This window comes from Euleptes europaea, chromosome 10 (assembly GCF_029931775.1).
Source record: "Euleptes europaea isolate rEulEur1 chromosome 10, rEulEur1.hap1, whole genome shotgun sequence".
Classification (NCBI taxonomy): Eukaryota; Metazoa; Chordata; class Lepidosauria; order Squamata; family Sphaerodactylidae; genus Euleptes; species Euleptes europaea.
In genome coordinates this window covers 54,213,998-54,230,636 of record NC_079321.1, presented here as the reverse complement: position 1 = coordinate 54,230,636, position 16,639 = coordinate 54,213,998, and the positions used below count along the sequence as shown (strand labels likewise).

General features: G+C 41.5%; 1 protein-coding gene across 1 annotated transcript in view; it reads left to right on the top strand.

The window, feature by feature from the left end:
• The first annotated feature begins 177 nt into the window (after nucleotides 1-177).
• The window catches only part of MDN1 (midasin AAA ATPase 1), a 125,860-nt gene continuing 109,398 nt past the window's right edge, over nucleotides 178-16,639 (top strand). Inside the window, exons 1-12 of the mRNA XM_056856148.1 lie at nucleotides 178-276; nucleotides 3,537-3,763; nucleotides 6,773-6,997; nucleotides 9,475-9,582; nucleotides 9,734-9,926; nucleotides 10,952-11,167; nucleotides 12,941-13,072; nucleotides 13,623-13,726; nucleotides 14,192-14,306; nucleotides 14,826-15,016; nucleotides 15,281-15,362; nucleotides 15,825-15,920. Of these exons, the coding sequence (XP_056712126.1) occupies nucleotides 178-276; nucleotides 3,537-3,763; nucleotides 6,773-6,997; nucleotides 9,475-9,582; nucleotides 9,734-9,926; nucleotides 10,952-11,167; nucleotides 12,941-13,072; nucleotides 13,623-13,726; nucleotides 14,192-14,306; nucleotides 14,826-15,016; nucleotides 15,281-15,362; nucleotides 15,825-15,920 (1,788 nt within the window). The remainder of the gene's footprint in view (nucleotides 277-3,536; nucleotides 3,764-6,772; nucleotides 6,998-9,474; nucleotides 9,583-9,733; nucleotides 9,927-10,951; nucleotides 11,168-12,940; nucleotides 13,073-13,622; nucleotides 13,727-14,191; nucleotides 14,307-14,825; nucleotides 15,017-15,280; nucleotides 15,363-15,824; nucleotides 15,921-16,639) is intronic.

The window sequence follows — 16,639 nt, the reverse complement described above, 5'->3', positions numbered from 1 at the left end:
GCCGAGGCTCCGGCGTCGCTCAGAGATGACGCGGCGCATCGCTGGGAAAACGAAAGTCCGTTCTCTCTCCCACGTGTCGCGATTGTAGCCGCGGGGTGGCGGCGGGTCGCCCGAGACGTCCACGCCTCCTTCCATCCCCCGCGGGCGGAGGGGAGGCCGCGCCGAGAGAGGCGAGGGATGGAGCATCTGCGGCTCCGTCTGGCGGCTCCGCTGCAGCTGGTGGCGCAGAGGAACGAGAGGAGCGGCGGCGAGCTCGGCCGCTTTCTCGCCAAACAGGTAGGTGGGGGGGGGGGAGGCAACAATAGCGGCGCCCTCCACCTCAGGAGGAGGGGGGAGGGGCAGTAATGGACGGGGAGTGGGGCGCTGCCGGGCCAGCCCTCCCGGAGGGTCGCCGTCCATGTTCACGCCCACCCGCTAGCCCAACACGTACCGTCTCCTGCCTTCCTCCGGGGTGGAGGGGACGATTGGCTTGCTTGGAGTGGGGGGGGGGGAGGGAGAAGAGGGCCTCGCCTTTGTTTCCTGGTGGTGTTGGGCAGCGGAGGAGGAGAATGAGCGGGGAGTGAAAGACAGCAGCCTCCCTCCACGGTCTTTCCAGTGTGTGAAAGTCCACAGGAGCCATGTTTTCCGAGATCCTCCCACCCCCATGTAATTTTCTAGCGGTTGCTCACCTTTAATGTAGTAGAAAAGGGCAAGAGTCCAGGAGCACCTTAAAGACTTAACAAAAATATTTTCTGGTAGGGTATGAGCTTTCGTGAGCCACAGCTCACTTCTTCAGATTCAGATTATCTGAAGAGGTGAGCTGTGGCTCACGAAAGCTCATACCCTACCAGAAAATATTCTTGTTAGTCTTTAAGGTGCTACTGGACTCTTGCCCTTTTTGACTACTGCAAACAGACTAACACGGCTACCCACTGTGAGTTATCTTAATGGACTGGCAAAAGGATCGAGGATCAATTGTAGTGGAATCTGGCTTTGAGGCTCACCTGTCTGGGTGCAAGTTAAATATTTGAAAGGAAGCCTTTCTCGAGTGTACGGTCCGATTTTAGGATGCTCTTTTGTAGCAGCAAGGGAATCCTGTCCTGTTTAATAAATCTGGGATACCTAGAATATCGTTTCTCAGGCGGTAGCTGTGTTGGTCTGTAGTAGTAGATTCAAGTCCATTAGCACCTTGGAAACCAGCAAGATTTTTGGGTCAGAGCACCCAGATGAAGGGAGGTAGCTGTAGTCTGTTACTTCGGAGTATTTATTTTATTTATTTTTATCCCACCCTACTTCCAAGGAGCTCAGTGTAGGTGATGTGTTTCTCCCCTCTTAATCACAACAACCTTGTGTGGTAGTTAGGAATGAGGGAAAATAGTCCAAGATCACCAAGTAAGTTGCACAGCAAGAACGGATTTGGGCTTAATTTTCCATGTTCCTAGTCCAACACTCTAACCACTATTCTACAAGGGTTCATACAGGATTATCTGTTTATAAATGCTTGTTTGTGTGGACTTTGAAGTCTCATCCAGCATCATTCACTGTGATGGCTGTAAAAGTCAAGGGTATCTGAAATGTGTGTAATGCTCTTTCTATTTTAATCCTGACAGTACTGGAGTGTAGTGGGGCAAGGGGAAACTGAGCCCTCCTTCTAAGTACTATACATCAATTTTAATGTGCATCATTTCTAATATTGTACATCATTTTTAGGGTTGCTTTTTTAAAGTTTGTTTAAAAATTTGACTTTCCAGTTATTTTAGTCCTGAGTTTGATCAGATTGTTGGTCACCATGTCAGTGCTGGGGGTGGACATCGAAGCTTTCTTATTTACGGCATCTCGCATTAGATATAGAACGTTACTTGGGGAAAGGAACAGCCATGTTCAATATAGTAATTTAGTGTAGCTTTGTAACGTTATGCTGAGAAAATGTACTGATCTTTGTCCAAACTTGTGATCAAGCTTGCATCATAATTCTTGTAAGATTATTTCATTTTTCTCCTTGAAACGTATTTTTACTGTTGGGAATAGCTTTACAAAGTTTTAACAGCTTCACATGTAAATGTAAGAGGGGGGAAAGTATTTCCTAGAATTCTTCTTTTAAACTCATCTTCTTGGAGAAGAAGAGAGTTCAGAGGTCATAGTTTATCTTTTCCTATTGGGCTAATTCATTAAGATTTTTATGGGATGGCTGGAAAAATAATTTGAATTCTAAGCTGCCACTGTCAAGGTGGTTTTTTTTTTTAATGAAGCTACTATTCGAAGCATAGGTGACAACTTTATAGGTGCTTGTGCTTTTCAAGGCATCAGTACAATCTGTAGAAATCTCAGTGACTATAAGTATCCTGGGAGTTGACTTTATCGCCAAGAATCAGTTTTGTTGTACTCTGTATGTGCCATTTAAATTCATAACCTGATTTTTTGGAGTCAGAATGCTGATAGGGATATGAGATTATCTAGTCAGATTGCCATGGTTAAAAACTTGCATGCATTAGTGTTTATACATAGTAACTACCATAATGTAGATCAAAAATGTAATTCATTGAACCCTAGCTGCATAGATCCCTCTGCTAAATTCTTCCAACTTGAGAATTGGAGATTGCCATGTCAAGAAATGACAGCATCCTTTATGGCTTGCAGGCAACTATGACGTTGCTTCAAGAAAAATATCCAAAGTCCAAATATCCAATATTTTTAGGTAACATTTTATTATCAATATAAAATGCAGCCATTTGCAATCACATGTATAAACAGATATAAAAACAAAATTCTAGTTTGCAGTTTTTCCCTGTTCGGGGAGGGTTTCACACCTGCAAATAGATTGGCAGTTTGCTCAAGTCCAGATCCATGCTGGAGGATTTTTCTCTTTCTGTTGGTGAGACTCACTACGGAGTGTGCCTTTGCAGTTAATAATACAAAAGCAACCTTCTGCATGTGCTCTGTGACCTTTTGCTCACTGGGTGCAGTCTGATTTGAGCCATTTCCTCAAACTTCAAATCCTCCATTTTTCTTAAATACTTAGAAACAAAACAACATCTTAGAAGGGTAAGTAGTGTGGGTTGATTAGAAGAAAAGCTAACAAAATACTCCATCATAATGGAGCTCCAGTAAGCATGAACACACTAATATTGACATCTGACATTGTAGCACCTATTAAATTCTAAGAAGTTCTAGAAAACAACCCCAGAAGCATTGCTGAAGTAGAGCCGTCATTTGTTTTAATAAGGTTTACTTGGGATTTCCTCAGTAGGGAGACAAGGGTCATGAACATACTAGGAAGATAAGTATTCTGTGGACAGAAGGCAAGGGTGGATGGACAGCAGAAGTGTTTGGATTATATGCAAAGTAAAAAGCCTTTTCTTCCTATTCTTGCAGGTTGTTGGTAGAATACTCCTCTCATTCTTTTTACTAGTTTTGTGACTTTTTTCCTTCCACTGAGATTTGGAAGCATCATCTGTCATACTATTGTTGCCACTACATGCTTGTTTCTTGCGCAGTTTAACCTACGCTGCATGGAGGTGGGGGATTTTTTTTAAGTCTCTCTCTCTCTTTCTCCCCAGGTCTGGAATCAGCAGGACCGTCAATGTATCCTCAGTGCCTTAGCCCAGTTATTGCTGGACAAAGAATGCACTCTGCTGATCAGTCGCCAGTTTCGTTCAATATTGCTGGATCTTTTGGAAAGGAATGTGGAAGTTATTAAAGCTAGTGGCCAGATCAACCACGATCTTCATGAGAGGTTCTGTGTAGCAATTAGCAAACTTATTGGTGATCATCCGGATGTGATGCCGTAAGTTATGTGAAATCTGTGTGTGATTACTGACAAGATTGGAGTAAAGCTGAGGGCTGGTCCACATGGTAGATGAGGCAGAATGTCTTTATGTGTGGTTGGGCAAAACTGTGCCTGCATGCTAAGTGGTGTTCGCATTAGGCATATATGCATATGTCCATATACATGACAAATCCAGCTTCCATAATCCTTTTATGTGAGATAAAGAATTGGGTTGTATTTTGGCAATGTGTGTGTACTTTTATGGCCCGTTGCTGTTCACTGATTTCTGCTTGTTTGATTTGTGAGAGTGAGCTCAAAGTCTCCTGTTAAATGCAACGGCGAGTGATCCTTCCTCACCTGGATCGCTGTTTGTATACCGCTCTTTGGTTCAGCTGCATGCAAGAGAGGTAGATCGAACACAGCGCGATGGAGCTTCTCATGCAAAGCACAGGAATATGGAATGCCACCCTTAAGGCCTCCAAAGGGTTCACGGCTCTTATCTTTTTACCGTGTGGCACCTCTGGTTGTGAAATGGCCACTCAGTTCAGCTCAAATGAAAGGATCCCGCTGTTGGGATCGTGAAGTCTTTTGACGTTTTTTCAAAAACTACAATACAGCCAATTACAAAGCAGTTTTGGGAGGGGGTAGGGGAGGGACCCACGCACGCACCGGCATAGGTGCTTTTTTTCACTAGCTGTCTAGCAGTCTATCAATAGAGTGCATATGTAAATAAAAAAATTTTTAAGGGGGGGTGGCAAGCACCGTAATAACAACAACATTAGTGCTGACCACTCTCCCATTAGTTCAGACGCTGTGCATTTTCACTGCTGATGCATAATTGAACTCCAAGCCCTCCAGGAATTTCTTCTGGGGTGGGGGAGCTCCTGTGCATAGTGTTTTGAGAATTCAAATGGAAATACTGTGCATCAAGAGAGTAGCATATCCAATGCAAACTACCCGTAAATAAAAGGCCATTGATTCAGATACTTTCAGAATTGAACTTAAGTCTCCATCTGCTGTATGCTCATCTGAGTATGAAACTTACTGAATAAAAATACGTACAGTAACCGTGATGAAGCATAAGATTGGATACTACCATTTAATTCTATCACTTTCTCTGTGTTCTTCTGATGTATGGTGACTTCTGTAGATGCAAAACAAATTGCATTAGCGCAAGAGTGACTTGGTTAACACTTTGCACCAAAGACGTTTATGAGTGTTGATGGAACAAAATGATTAGGTTCTATCTAGCCCATTAAGTTCAGTCCAGGGAAGTGAGATGAATGGCTCATACATCTCCATCTTCTTTGGCAAGAAGGAAAAGATTCTGTTTTTTTGGGGGGGGAAAGTTTAAGTGAAAGTTACTCATTGCCCAAAGCTGCAATCCTAAGAACTCATTTCTGGGAGTAGGCCCTATTGAATAAAATGGAACTTCTGAGTAGGCCTGTGTGATGGATAAGGGGTTAATCTGTGGCAAGAGCTGACAGACCAAGAGTGGGCGGAGCCAGAGAGTTGACACTCTGAGCGACAGAAAAGTATTCCAAGCTTGGGACCCAGCCTGGATAGAAGGCTGTGAAAGTATTTGAAGCCTGGGACCCAGCCTGGATAGAAGGCTGTGAAAGTATTTGAAGCCTGGGACCCAGCCTGGATAGAAGGCTGTGAAAGTAGTCGAAGCCTGGGACCCAGCCTGGATAGAAGGCTGTGAAAGTAGTCGAAGCCTGGGACCCAGCCTGGATAGAAGGCTGTGAAAGTAGTCAAAGCTTGGGACCCAGCCTGGATAGAAGGCTGTGAAAGTATTTGAAGCCTGGGACCCAGCCTGGATAGAAGGCTGTGAAAGTAGTTGAAGCTTGGGACCAGCCAGAGAAGGCTGTGATAAATTGGAAGCTTGGTAGCAAGACTGAGTGGAAGCCAGACTGTACTCTGTGAACCTGAGGGTTCGGTTAAAGCTATTGAAACACACAACCTGTGGGAGTGACAGGAGTGAGAATTGGGTTAGAGAGGGCCCATTCTCACGTCACAAGGGGGATTAGTCTCTCAGGTAGAGCTATTCCGGTAGCAGGGAGGTGTGGAGGATTACAGCCACTAAGGTGGGGTAGTCAGAGAGAGCTGGGGACAGAGACAGAGTCTGAATCTGTATAACAGTTCTGAGGGACAGAACTAAGCTTGAAACTAAGAACGAAAGGAACTTGAGTGAAGAAAACATCTAAGCTATTTCTCTGAAGTAATCTTGCATATATAAATCTGACCTGAGTTTTCCCTCCATATTCTGCCTTTTCCTTGAAAACCTATCTCTGTGAGTTCTGTTCAATAAACTTCCCTGTTTTGTCTGTTTAAGTTTAAAAGCCTCGTGTCATATTTCTCTCTGAGGTAAATACTGGTGTGGGACTGGAGGAGAAGGAAAATAATCTCACAAATAGATTTCACAAATAGAATCTCACAAACGCTTTTCCCTCAGCATTTACAGTCGGGCTGAGTGAGTGGGATATTGAAGTGGTTGAAAGGGGGGTGCGTCTTAGCCTGCTTTGGGGTGCTCATCTTTTCATTCAATAGCCATACTAGATGTTTAGTTTAAATTGATGGCATTTGGATATTGCATTTGATCCACGCGCTGGATTCTTGGTTGGTCTTTCCTCCAGCTGTAGGCCAGACCAGATTAGTTGCACAGTTAAAACTATTATCAGATAGTTTTCACACTGTTGTTCAGGTGCCAATCTGTGGTGAGAAAGGTGAGTATAGGTTTTGACAAGATACTAGCAGAATTGTTTGAGTTCCCCCCCTTACCTTAATAATACAGTTCGTTACAATTAAATCATTTTAATGTATTATTTAATCTTCATGGAACCTATAACTTTTTTTTATCAACTTCTTCCATGTTCAGGGGGGAAAGACCCCTTGAAGTATTTTAGAATTAACACATTCTGTGACATGAGCCTTCACATGAAAGGCCCCGCTATGGTAGATTAAGTGAAAATTTCTCACCCTTTTGGCTATCATTACAGTTGCTTTCACTGCCTTTGCTTCTTGTAGATTTGCTCTGAGGTATTTTAAGGATACTTCACCAGTGTTCCAAAGACTCTTTCTGGAGAGTTCAGATACAAGCACAGTTCGGTATGGCCGCAGACGAATGAAGTTAAGAGATCTCATGGAAGCAGCTTATAAATTCCTACAAAAAGATCAGTCTGTATTCAGAGAGCTGTGGGACTGGAGCGTTTGTGTTCCATTACTGAGAAGTCATGATACTTTGGTCCGATGGTAAGTCTAATTGTTGTTGTAAGTTAATATAGTACTTACAGTGGCCTGTCTTTTTTATGCCTACCCTCTCAGTTGGGGCAAATTATCAATATTGGATTGGAGAATTATTTGGCCAAGGTTGAGCTACAATATGTAACAAGATTTCCAAGCCTGAGATTATACTGGATCTTTACATTCATAAGAAGAGCAGTTTCTGGTGATATATTCAGGCTAAAATTGCCCCCTTGTTAGGTCCAAACATCATCTCCTAACAACAGAAGGAACTGATATCTTTTTATTAATAGCAGCCAAAATTTTAGTAACCTTTTGTTGGAAAAGCAAGTGCCCATAATCACAAACTGGTACAATTCTCAAAATCTGGGAAATTCTCAAAATTGACAAAATATTACATTAACCCTTATCAGTTCCATTAGTTCCTTGCGTAAATGGTTCACCTTTCTTGTCTCATACTGATAAGACCAAAAACATTTGTACAAGGTCAGCAGGGTTAAAATGCATCATGACTACTTGCTATTTTATTGAACTATCAGTAATGCTGTTCTCCTTTTATACAAAATTTTTTATCCCCAAAGCTTGTATCATCATCACATGAACAATTGCCCTGTGATAGTTATGTATCTTAAGTTTTCATGCATTGTCTGATAATTATCCCTATTGTTCTTGTTCATTTTATGTTGCTCCCTAAAATAATTAGGGAATTGTTGTGTTTTCATTTTACATTTTTAATAGTACTGAGTTTCTAAACATGGTTAGAGCTAAACATGAAAGAAAACAGAACGTGCCTGCATCTTCTATGCTGGCGAGTATGCACATAACATAATATCAGTTTTACATGTAGATGCTTATTGTTAAATGGAATCTTTTAAAATAAATCTTATGTTTGCAGAGTCCTAAAAAGCAAAAGGTAAAGGTCCCCTGTGCAAGCACCGGGTCATTCCTGACCCATGGGGTGATGTCACATCCTGACATTTTCTAGGTAGACTTTATTTTACGGGGTGGTTTGCCAGTGCCTTCCCCAGTCATCTTCCCTTTACCCCCAGCAAGCTGGGTACTCATTTGAGGTAGCCGACTACCTGAAACCGACTTCCGTCAGGTTCGAACTCAGGTCGTGAGCAGAGCTTTTGACTGCAGTGCTGCAGCTTACCACTCTGCGCCACGGGGCTCATTGCAGAGTCCTAGAAACAAATTAATTAAAGTCTGAAGCCTAAGCTTTGGTATCAGATAATTTCAGTTTCTGCCATTGTTGAAGAAACATAAAGCTGTCAAAAGCATTTATCTTTTTTTTTGCCCAGCAAAGAAAAATGTAACAATTTTTTTATTATTAATTTTTATAACATAAAACAAACAAATACAATAATAATATTTAAAAAATTAAAAGAAAATACTAAAGAGTATCTATATATACTAATTAGTACATTCATTATAAGGTTCAAAAAGACACCCTTCGACCCTCCACCCACCAAAAAAAGTGACCCATCACCTGACTTCCGAAGAAGTATCTAAACAGTTTTAAAAATATCTATTAACAGTAAAATATAAAAATATTAAAACTAGTTTCTATAACTCACTAATCAAAGTAGTAAAATTCAACAAAATTCTTTAAAGGAAAGTTTTTTCAAAGTAAGCTAGGTAGAAAGATCAGTGTTGGGTTATGTTTAAAAATAGCTAGGATACAGAACAAAAAGTGCAAGCCTTTATAGAGTTACTTCAGTATAACCTGGTTGTTTTCCTGGACGGGCAGCCCAATCCTAATGGGTGGTAGTGGTTAAGGAGCGGCTGGGGACGATGCAGCCTCGCTGCCTCCAGTATAGTTTGCTGCCAAGGGCTGCAAGCCGAATGAGCAATTTTGACAAACTCAATTTTTGGCGTAACTTGGTGCCTGCAAAAAGGTGTGTTCTCGGTCCGAAAGGGCTTAGGAAGCTGACTTTTGATGCTGGTGCAAGCCTCCACCAGGAAAACACTGCTAGCGAGGCTGCGCCAGTGCCTCAGCATGGTGCTGCTGCATGGCTCTCCAGAGCCGGTGTAAGTGCCCCTGTGCCGGCGTAAGCGCCACTTTAGCTGGCGCAAAGGTCACACTGGTTCCTATCCCCTTCCCCCCACCCCATTAGGATTGGGCTGTTAGACTGGAATAATGCTGCATAGGATTATACTGCAAGTCACCTCTTCTTCAATTGGGCATTAGCACTCTTCAGCATGATACACATGTAATGCTTGGGAATCTTTGGTCTTGTGAAAAGTTTCATTTTGTGTGGCTCCATTCCTTCAACTGAAAGGTCCCTCTATTATGAGGCTAGATTTAAAAACAACACCACAATGTTCAGAATTTACCGTGAGTAGTAATCCTCGGCCTTTCACACCCAGGAATTCCATTAACCTCCACTTAAAACAGTTTTTTACCATAAGTCCAGCCTTTTGCTGCATGCCTTATCTCTCTCTCACTTACAAAGTACTACTTGAGTGAACTTTTCTTTCTTTAGGTACACTGCTAGTTGTCTTGCTTTGGTTACATGTATGAGTTATGATAATCGGTTGGCTTTCCTGAAGAAGATCTTTAATTCAGAAGAACTAATACACTTCAGACTTAAGTAGGTACTTTTTTGTTTTCTTTTTTCATGTGGTTTTTTAGGAGGGGAGATGGGTGTTGATTTGTTTTGCTTTCAGTATGTCATGTGGTTTACTATGGTTGCCTCCACTAGTTCAGAAATGGTTTAATAAGCTTGGTTATGGTTTTGACAGGTTGCTCGAAGAATCACGGATGCAGAATGTGGAGGGTACCCTAGTCTTAGCCAACTTAGACACATCCTTTTGGAGCAAAGAGAAGGAACTGCAGTATACTCAGGGAGAGATAGTATCTGTCGATCTTTCTGCGAAGGTAGTAGCAGTCTGTGGCGTTGTGCTACCTAAACAGAACTCTGTTCCTGGAGAAAATGTAAGTAAAACATTCATATGCAAATTACACTGCAACAGTTGTCTTAGTTGTGGGTATGCAATATTTTGGATTAGCTAGAGGTATTTTCTTAATGGGAGCTAGCAAGTGAAAGGATTCTTAGTTGTTGTAGGTATTCAACATTTTGGGATAGCTAGAGGTATTTTCTAGAGGTACATGGGAGCTAGCAAATAAAGGGATTCTATGTGAAGCACCTTCTAGTGAGAGAACCTTGGGAATAGAGGCAAGAGCTTGATAAGAATCTGCAGAAATATAGACTAGTATGCAGTCATCAAAAGTTGGTTATTTTGAGATGCAGTGGAGGGGTTGATATGGCAGCCACTCGGTTCTGCAGGCTTACTCTTCCTTTATCAGTTGCATAGTTGATGTGACAGTGGGAGACTCCAAGCTGCATCCACACCGGAGGGGCTGTGGCTCAGTGGTAGAGCATCTGCTTGGTGTGCAGAAGGTCCCAGGTTCAATCCCCGGCATCTCCAGTTAAAGGGGCCAGGCAAGTAGGTGATGTGAAAGACTTCTGCCTGAGACCCTGGAGAGCTGCTGCCGGTTTGTGTAGACAATACTCACTTGGATGGACCAATAGTCTGATTCAGTATAAGGCAGCTTCATGTGTTTATGTGTTCACACTGCTCTTGTACTGGCAACATGAATGGTGGTTGGGCTGAACAGCGTCGATGAGTCTAACCTCTCTCTCTCCCCAGCAATGTCTGGTGTTACACCCAATAGTGTTTCCTGTTGTTGGGGGATGTACTGGGGAGAGAAAGGGTTCCTTGTGCTGAGTAAATCCATTTTTGCCCAAGGAGCCAGGAGCTTAATTTTGAGCTGTGAAGTAGGTGGTAGCGTGCAAGTTCAGAAGCCCATATGGAGCACCGTTGCCCCAAGATCAAGCAGAGGTGGCCCTGCCTGTAAGAACAACTTGCCACCCATAGATCTTGAGTATGCCTGTTTCAAACATCCGGTTTCTGTTAAGCACTCGACTTCAGCTGATACAGTTGCTTTCTCTATCTCAGCAGGAGAGCATCTTGAATCGGTTTGTGTTGGTTGAGTCCGCCTGTACAAATCTTCAAAAGCTTGCTTTGGCTGTAGCTTCACAGAATGCAGTATTACTCGAAGGGCCAGTAGGATGCGGCAAAACTTCTTTAGTTGAATACTTGGCAGCAGCCACGGGAAGAATGAAGCCACCTCATGTTCTCAAAGTCCAACTGGGAGATCAAACTGACAGCAAGGTAAAATGGAAAGCATTTTAACCAATTTATGAAAATAATAAGTTGTTTACAAGCTTAGAGTGGGACAAAAATAGTTTGATTGGTCAGATGCCGATACTTGTGTTTTGCTGCAGTTACATAAGTTTACCAGAATAACTTCTCATATTAAAATCTAATCAAGTAATTATTCAGAATACAGGACAAATGTTCGAATTTTATTTAATTATATTTAATCACTAGCACTCCAGGAGAATCTTCTTTGGGGGGAAAAGCAAGCGTAATCAGCAATAAAACAGTCCAAACCATATTGTAAAATAAACAGAATCCATAGGAGAAGCAAAATAACTCATAGCAGGGAAAAAACCATAATCAGAATGATCATAACCATATAAATTACAGACAAAAAAGCAATATAAAGCAATGTGTGGACAATAAAATAGTAATATGGCCAAGTGATCACTAAAAGTGGGAGAGAACTCAGATGAAAATCTGGGCAAATGAAAATGTCCTAACTTGGCTCCTAAAAGTAAGAAAGCACAAACTTCCAAGTGGAGAGCATGTCACAGATGGGTGCCACTACTGAAAACGGCCTGGATCTGGTTGCTACCACCTTACTTTTGAAGGTAGGGACACATACGGCAGGGCTTGGGGTAAAGATCTTAATTGGCGGGCAGGGATTTGCAGGATAAAACAGTCCTTCAAGTACCCTGGCCCCGGGTCTTTAGATCGTAATCCCACTGCTTTGAATCGAGCCCATCTTTCAATATGATCCATATCTCCTGTCCCTTACAATAGACTCAGTGCAAGTTCTGGCATTATTTTTAGTGGGAGCATTTCTGGGTTGAAAAACAGCGTCTGATTACTTATCAAAACTGACTTAGTTCCAATACTTGAATTAAATTTCTGAATATTCGGACTCTTTTGTTGTTGAAGTATTCCATTCCCCTGTTGGTGAGGTGTGAAGGATTCACACGAGAAAACATATTGCCCAGTGGATAGGTGATGTGTTAGATCCAAGGAACTGCAGGCAGTGTTCTACTTTCACCATTGATCTTGGCCACCTCTCCCTTCCCATTGCAGCCCCCTAAGTCCCTTGAGAAACCACTTTTCAAAACCAGGGGTCCTCAGCAGCAGAGTAGGATATAGAGCAGCAGGATGTAGTACAAAGGAGGGTGCCCTTCTGCCTGCCCAGTATAAATTTGGATCCATCACGGTGTATCTGTTGGCAGGCTTACAAGCAAGTTAGCATTTTTTTTCCTTATTAAAGTAAAATTTGTACTGAATAAAATTTTTCAGCCTTGAATAGTCATTGCTTATCTTAGTAGTCTGGAATAGCTGTTTCCCAAATTAAATATTATACTTATACTTGTTCCCCTCTGTATAGTATAGGCGATATGTTTTTATAGTGTGTGTGTGTGCATAATGCATATTCGTGAGCAAAGACTGTTCCAAAGCTAAGAAACTATAGGATTGAATCCAGAGATTCTCTCCCAGCAGAAGGGAGAGGGGAAAATTTTCCCAGAGTCCTCATGCACTGCAAATCCCCACCCTGAGGGTCCCCATCCCTCAAGATGAGCATTTTTAGGAGCTCTGTGGGCTGCAGTGCGAGGCAAAAAAGAGGTAAATTTTGTTCCGTGACCTTTTGTTCCAACCCAAAATTAACTATAGGATATGAAACATAGAAGAAAAACCAGAAATTGTATTTTAGAAACGTTTGCATTTGCATGCATTGGGCTTGTATTTATGCCGAGACATGTAATGGGTTATTTAACTGTTTGCTTTTATTTTTGATAGATGTTACTGGGCATGTACCGTTGTACAGATGTACCAGGTGAATTTGTGTGGCAACCAGGGACCTTGACCCAAGCAGTCAGCAAAGGGCACTGGATACACCTGGAGGATATCGACTATGCTTCTCTGGATGTGGTATGCAGTTCTGCCTCCTAGAGGTGCATCCTAAAATATGTGTTTTTAAATGAGAGGCATAATTAGCTCCTCTTAGTACATGGTACTCTGTTGGAAGATTAGAATGCAGAGTTGCAAAGAGTAACTTACTGAATGGAGATGTTCACACATAATAATCAAGTTATGTATCATACTTTTAGTGATAAATATTTTTCTGTAGTTTTGAGTTCAGGTTCTTTTATCCATTGTTGCTTGAACATTATTGTGTGTACACGCACACGAGAAAGCCCTACAGAGCATATTTCCAGAGCATTCTGCAGATTATAACCACTTCTGGGTTTTTTTGCTATGGAAAGTGATCTGCTGCGTTTTTCATTTTGCTCTGTCCTATACAGTACATTAAAACGTTTGTTATGGCTTTTGGGAGAGCCTTACCAAATTAGTGATATTTAGCAGCATCAATCACATGTTTGGGATAAGGAAGAAGGGTCATACTGTCCTGCTGTGGTAGATCTTTATGTCTGTAAGGACTAATGGTGATGTAATACTCTCTGATTTTTCTTTTGCTTAGATCTCTGTATTGATTCCTCTTTTGGAAAATGGAGAACTGTTGATTCCTGGGCGGAGTGACTGTATAAAAGCGGCTCCTGGGTTCCAGCTTTTTGCAACAAGAAGGTGATAGACCTGTTGGGAGCTAAATGAAACCCAAGCACTGTATCTGGATATAACCACAATGTAGATTCATTAAAATGGACATGGAGATTTTCAGTAATATGGATTGCACCAATATATGTACATATTGCTACACATACAAAACAATATGTCTGGAGCATTTTAACATGGGATACCTATATATAAAGACCACTGTTGCTACTATAATCAGTCAGTTGACATTGTTCATTATTTAATAAAGGGATCTTTAAAATTAAAGAAACATTTTTGAGTAAGGGAACTGTAGACAGAGAATATAAGTTCCTTGTGCTGGTGACTTTGGGGGCTTTGGTTCCTTTGGGCCTGCAGGCAGAGAGGTCCCTAGAACCCCTGCTAAGCTGTCCGTGGTTAGGATTGACCTGTTCTATACTATAACAAGTCTAATTCTTTAATAATATTGAAAAATAACTTGTGACTGGATGAATTTAGGGTCTTCAGCTGTGGTGGCGGTTGGTACAGACAACAGAACAGCCATGCTGCTCTTCTAGACAAGTACTGGATGAAGATTCGGCTGGATAATATGCCTAAAGCTGAACTCAAAGAGGTATGGGGGGAGATGATAAAGCATAATCACACAAGTAGATGGAAGCTCCTATGTAATCCTTTCATTTGAAACTAAAAAATGCATTTGCTACTCTTAGTTTTGTAGAGGAAAAATTGAGAATGTGACCTCTGGCAAAAAAAGGTTTAAAAACTCTTTTTAAAAGCCAAATTCAATGCCTTGACCTCTCATGATTTCTTATATGTTGATGCCCAAGATTGCTTAACTAGTGGAGAAAGCTGTCTAAGCAATGCTGGGATTTCTGCAGTGTTCATAAAAATGATGGTTGTATTACAGGGAACCGTGTGCATGGCTCATGCATCCTGCTCACTCCCTACATGTAACTAGGAGGACTAAACAACTTAGCCCATAGATCTCAGTTCTACTGAAAGAAATAATTTTCTTCACAATATATTTAAGATTGTGATCTGCATGTCTGTATTGGAGCAAAAGTCATGGAGCTGTTTCATTATTGAACCATTAGTAAACACATAGCTGAAATAACGTCTTTCCCTTTTACAGATTCTTCAAATGAGTTATCCTAAACTTTCGACAGTAACGGATCACCTATTAGACATCTACATTAGACTTGCCGGCAACAAACATCAGTCTGAAAATAATATTTCAATAGATGAGAACACAACAGAAGATGCATCTCACTTATTACCAGAAACCAAAAGGCCAAGTTTAGAGGGCAGAGAGTTATCTCTGAGGTATTGTAATTTACAATTAAGCTGATTTATATTTTGGTTTGGGAAACAAATCATCGTTGGACAACTGCTCCCTAAAGTTTTGGAGGCCATTTGCTCTTGGCTTTAATTGAAATGCCTAGTAAGAAACCATTAATTGAGTAAAAATGTGGCGAATTGACATTCGTTTTAATACCAGGCAACAAATGAAGAGAGAACTTTAGTAGTGAGCATTAAATGACAGCACTGCTGTTCAGCTGCTTCACAGAATTTCTCGTCTCATCTTAGGGACTTACTGAATTGGTGCAACAGGGTCGCTTACAGCTTTGACAGTTCTTCTGCCTCTACTGCGCTGAATATTTTTCATGAGGTATGAGCTGCTCTTTGTTTCAAATGATATCAACATTTTCCTTATGGCACAAATCTAGATTGCATTTAGAAAATGGGCTGGTTCAGAGATTTAAAGGTCCTCAGATCAGATAGAATTTGGAGAGTGTTGGCCAACCCAATTAGAGTTTCTGCTTCCATGTGGTCATGCACATGTATGTGGTCACATGAATAGCTGCTAGGAAGTGGCAGTTGTTGCTGGAGTCACATTAGGCCAGTGATATCTTTGGAAAGAAAGTTTTCAAATAACTGAACTTGCCCATAGTCTTGTTTTTTTTTTTTACCACCAGTGCATGCTGAGGGATGTGGTGTTAGGAAATTCATCAGTCTGCTTTAACTGTAGTCAATTGAAGTACTGGTGGGAAGTAAAATCTTCATTTTTAAAAATCCAGTGAATTGGAAATTATTCATTTTTCTTTCCTTCTCTCCCCTGTCCCCTGGATAGGCGTTGGACTGTTTCACAGCTATGCTGTCCAAGCTCAGCAGTAGAATGAAGATAGCAGAAGTCATTGGGAGCCAACTCAACATTTCCAAGCACAAGGTACATTAGAAGATGTCACACACTTTAACATATATTTGACAGTGTCCCGTTGCAGAGAGGGAAAAATTTCAGTCAGGTGAAATAACTTAGTAGTCGGTTCTTGTAGGTTATCCGGGCTGTGTGACCGGTGTCTTGGTATTTTCTTTCCTGATGTTTCGCCAGCAGCTGTGGCAGGCATCTTCAGAGGAGTAAGATGCCTGCCACAGCTGCTGGCGAAACGTCAGGAAAGAAAATACCAAGACCACGGTCACGCAGCCTGAAAAACCTACAAGAACCGATGAACTCTGACCGTGAAAGCCTTCGACAATATTTTTAACTTGGTAGTGTGCACTCTTGCCTCTTCCTGAGGGGTGTCAGTCAACAGGATTCTTCATCTTATTTTCTGTATATCTGTAATTTAAAAAAAATAAAAGCTAGGATTTAAAGAATATGCAGCTAGTTTTGTGCTTACGCATAAACATTGGATATGCATTTCTTGAACAGCAGCTTTCTGTGCTGCGTGGCTTCTGAAGCTGAGAATGGTTGAAAAAGCGACTAGTGATATGAGGTGATGGTTCAGAGTCTGCAATCCCATTGGGATAGAGCAGGAGCATACACTATTCTAAAGTAACTCTTTGATTCCTAGGCAGTGCACCATAATACTGTATTGTACCATGTATGGTACAGGACTACATTTTGTATTTGTATCTTAGCCATCACATTAATTTCCCGCAGAAGCA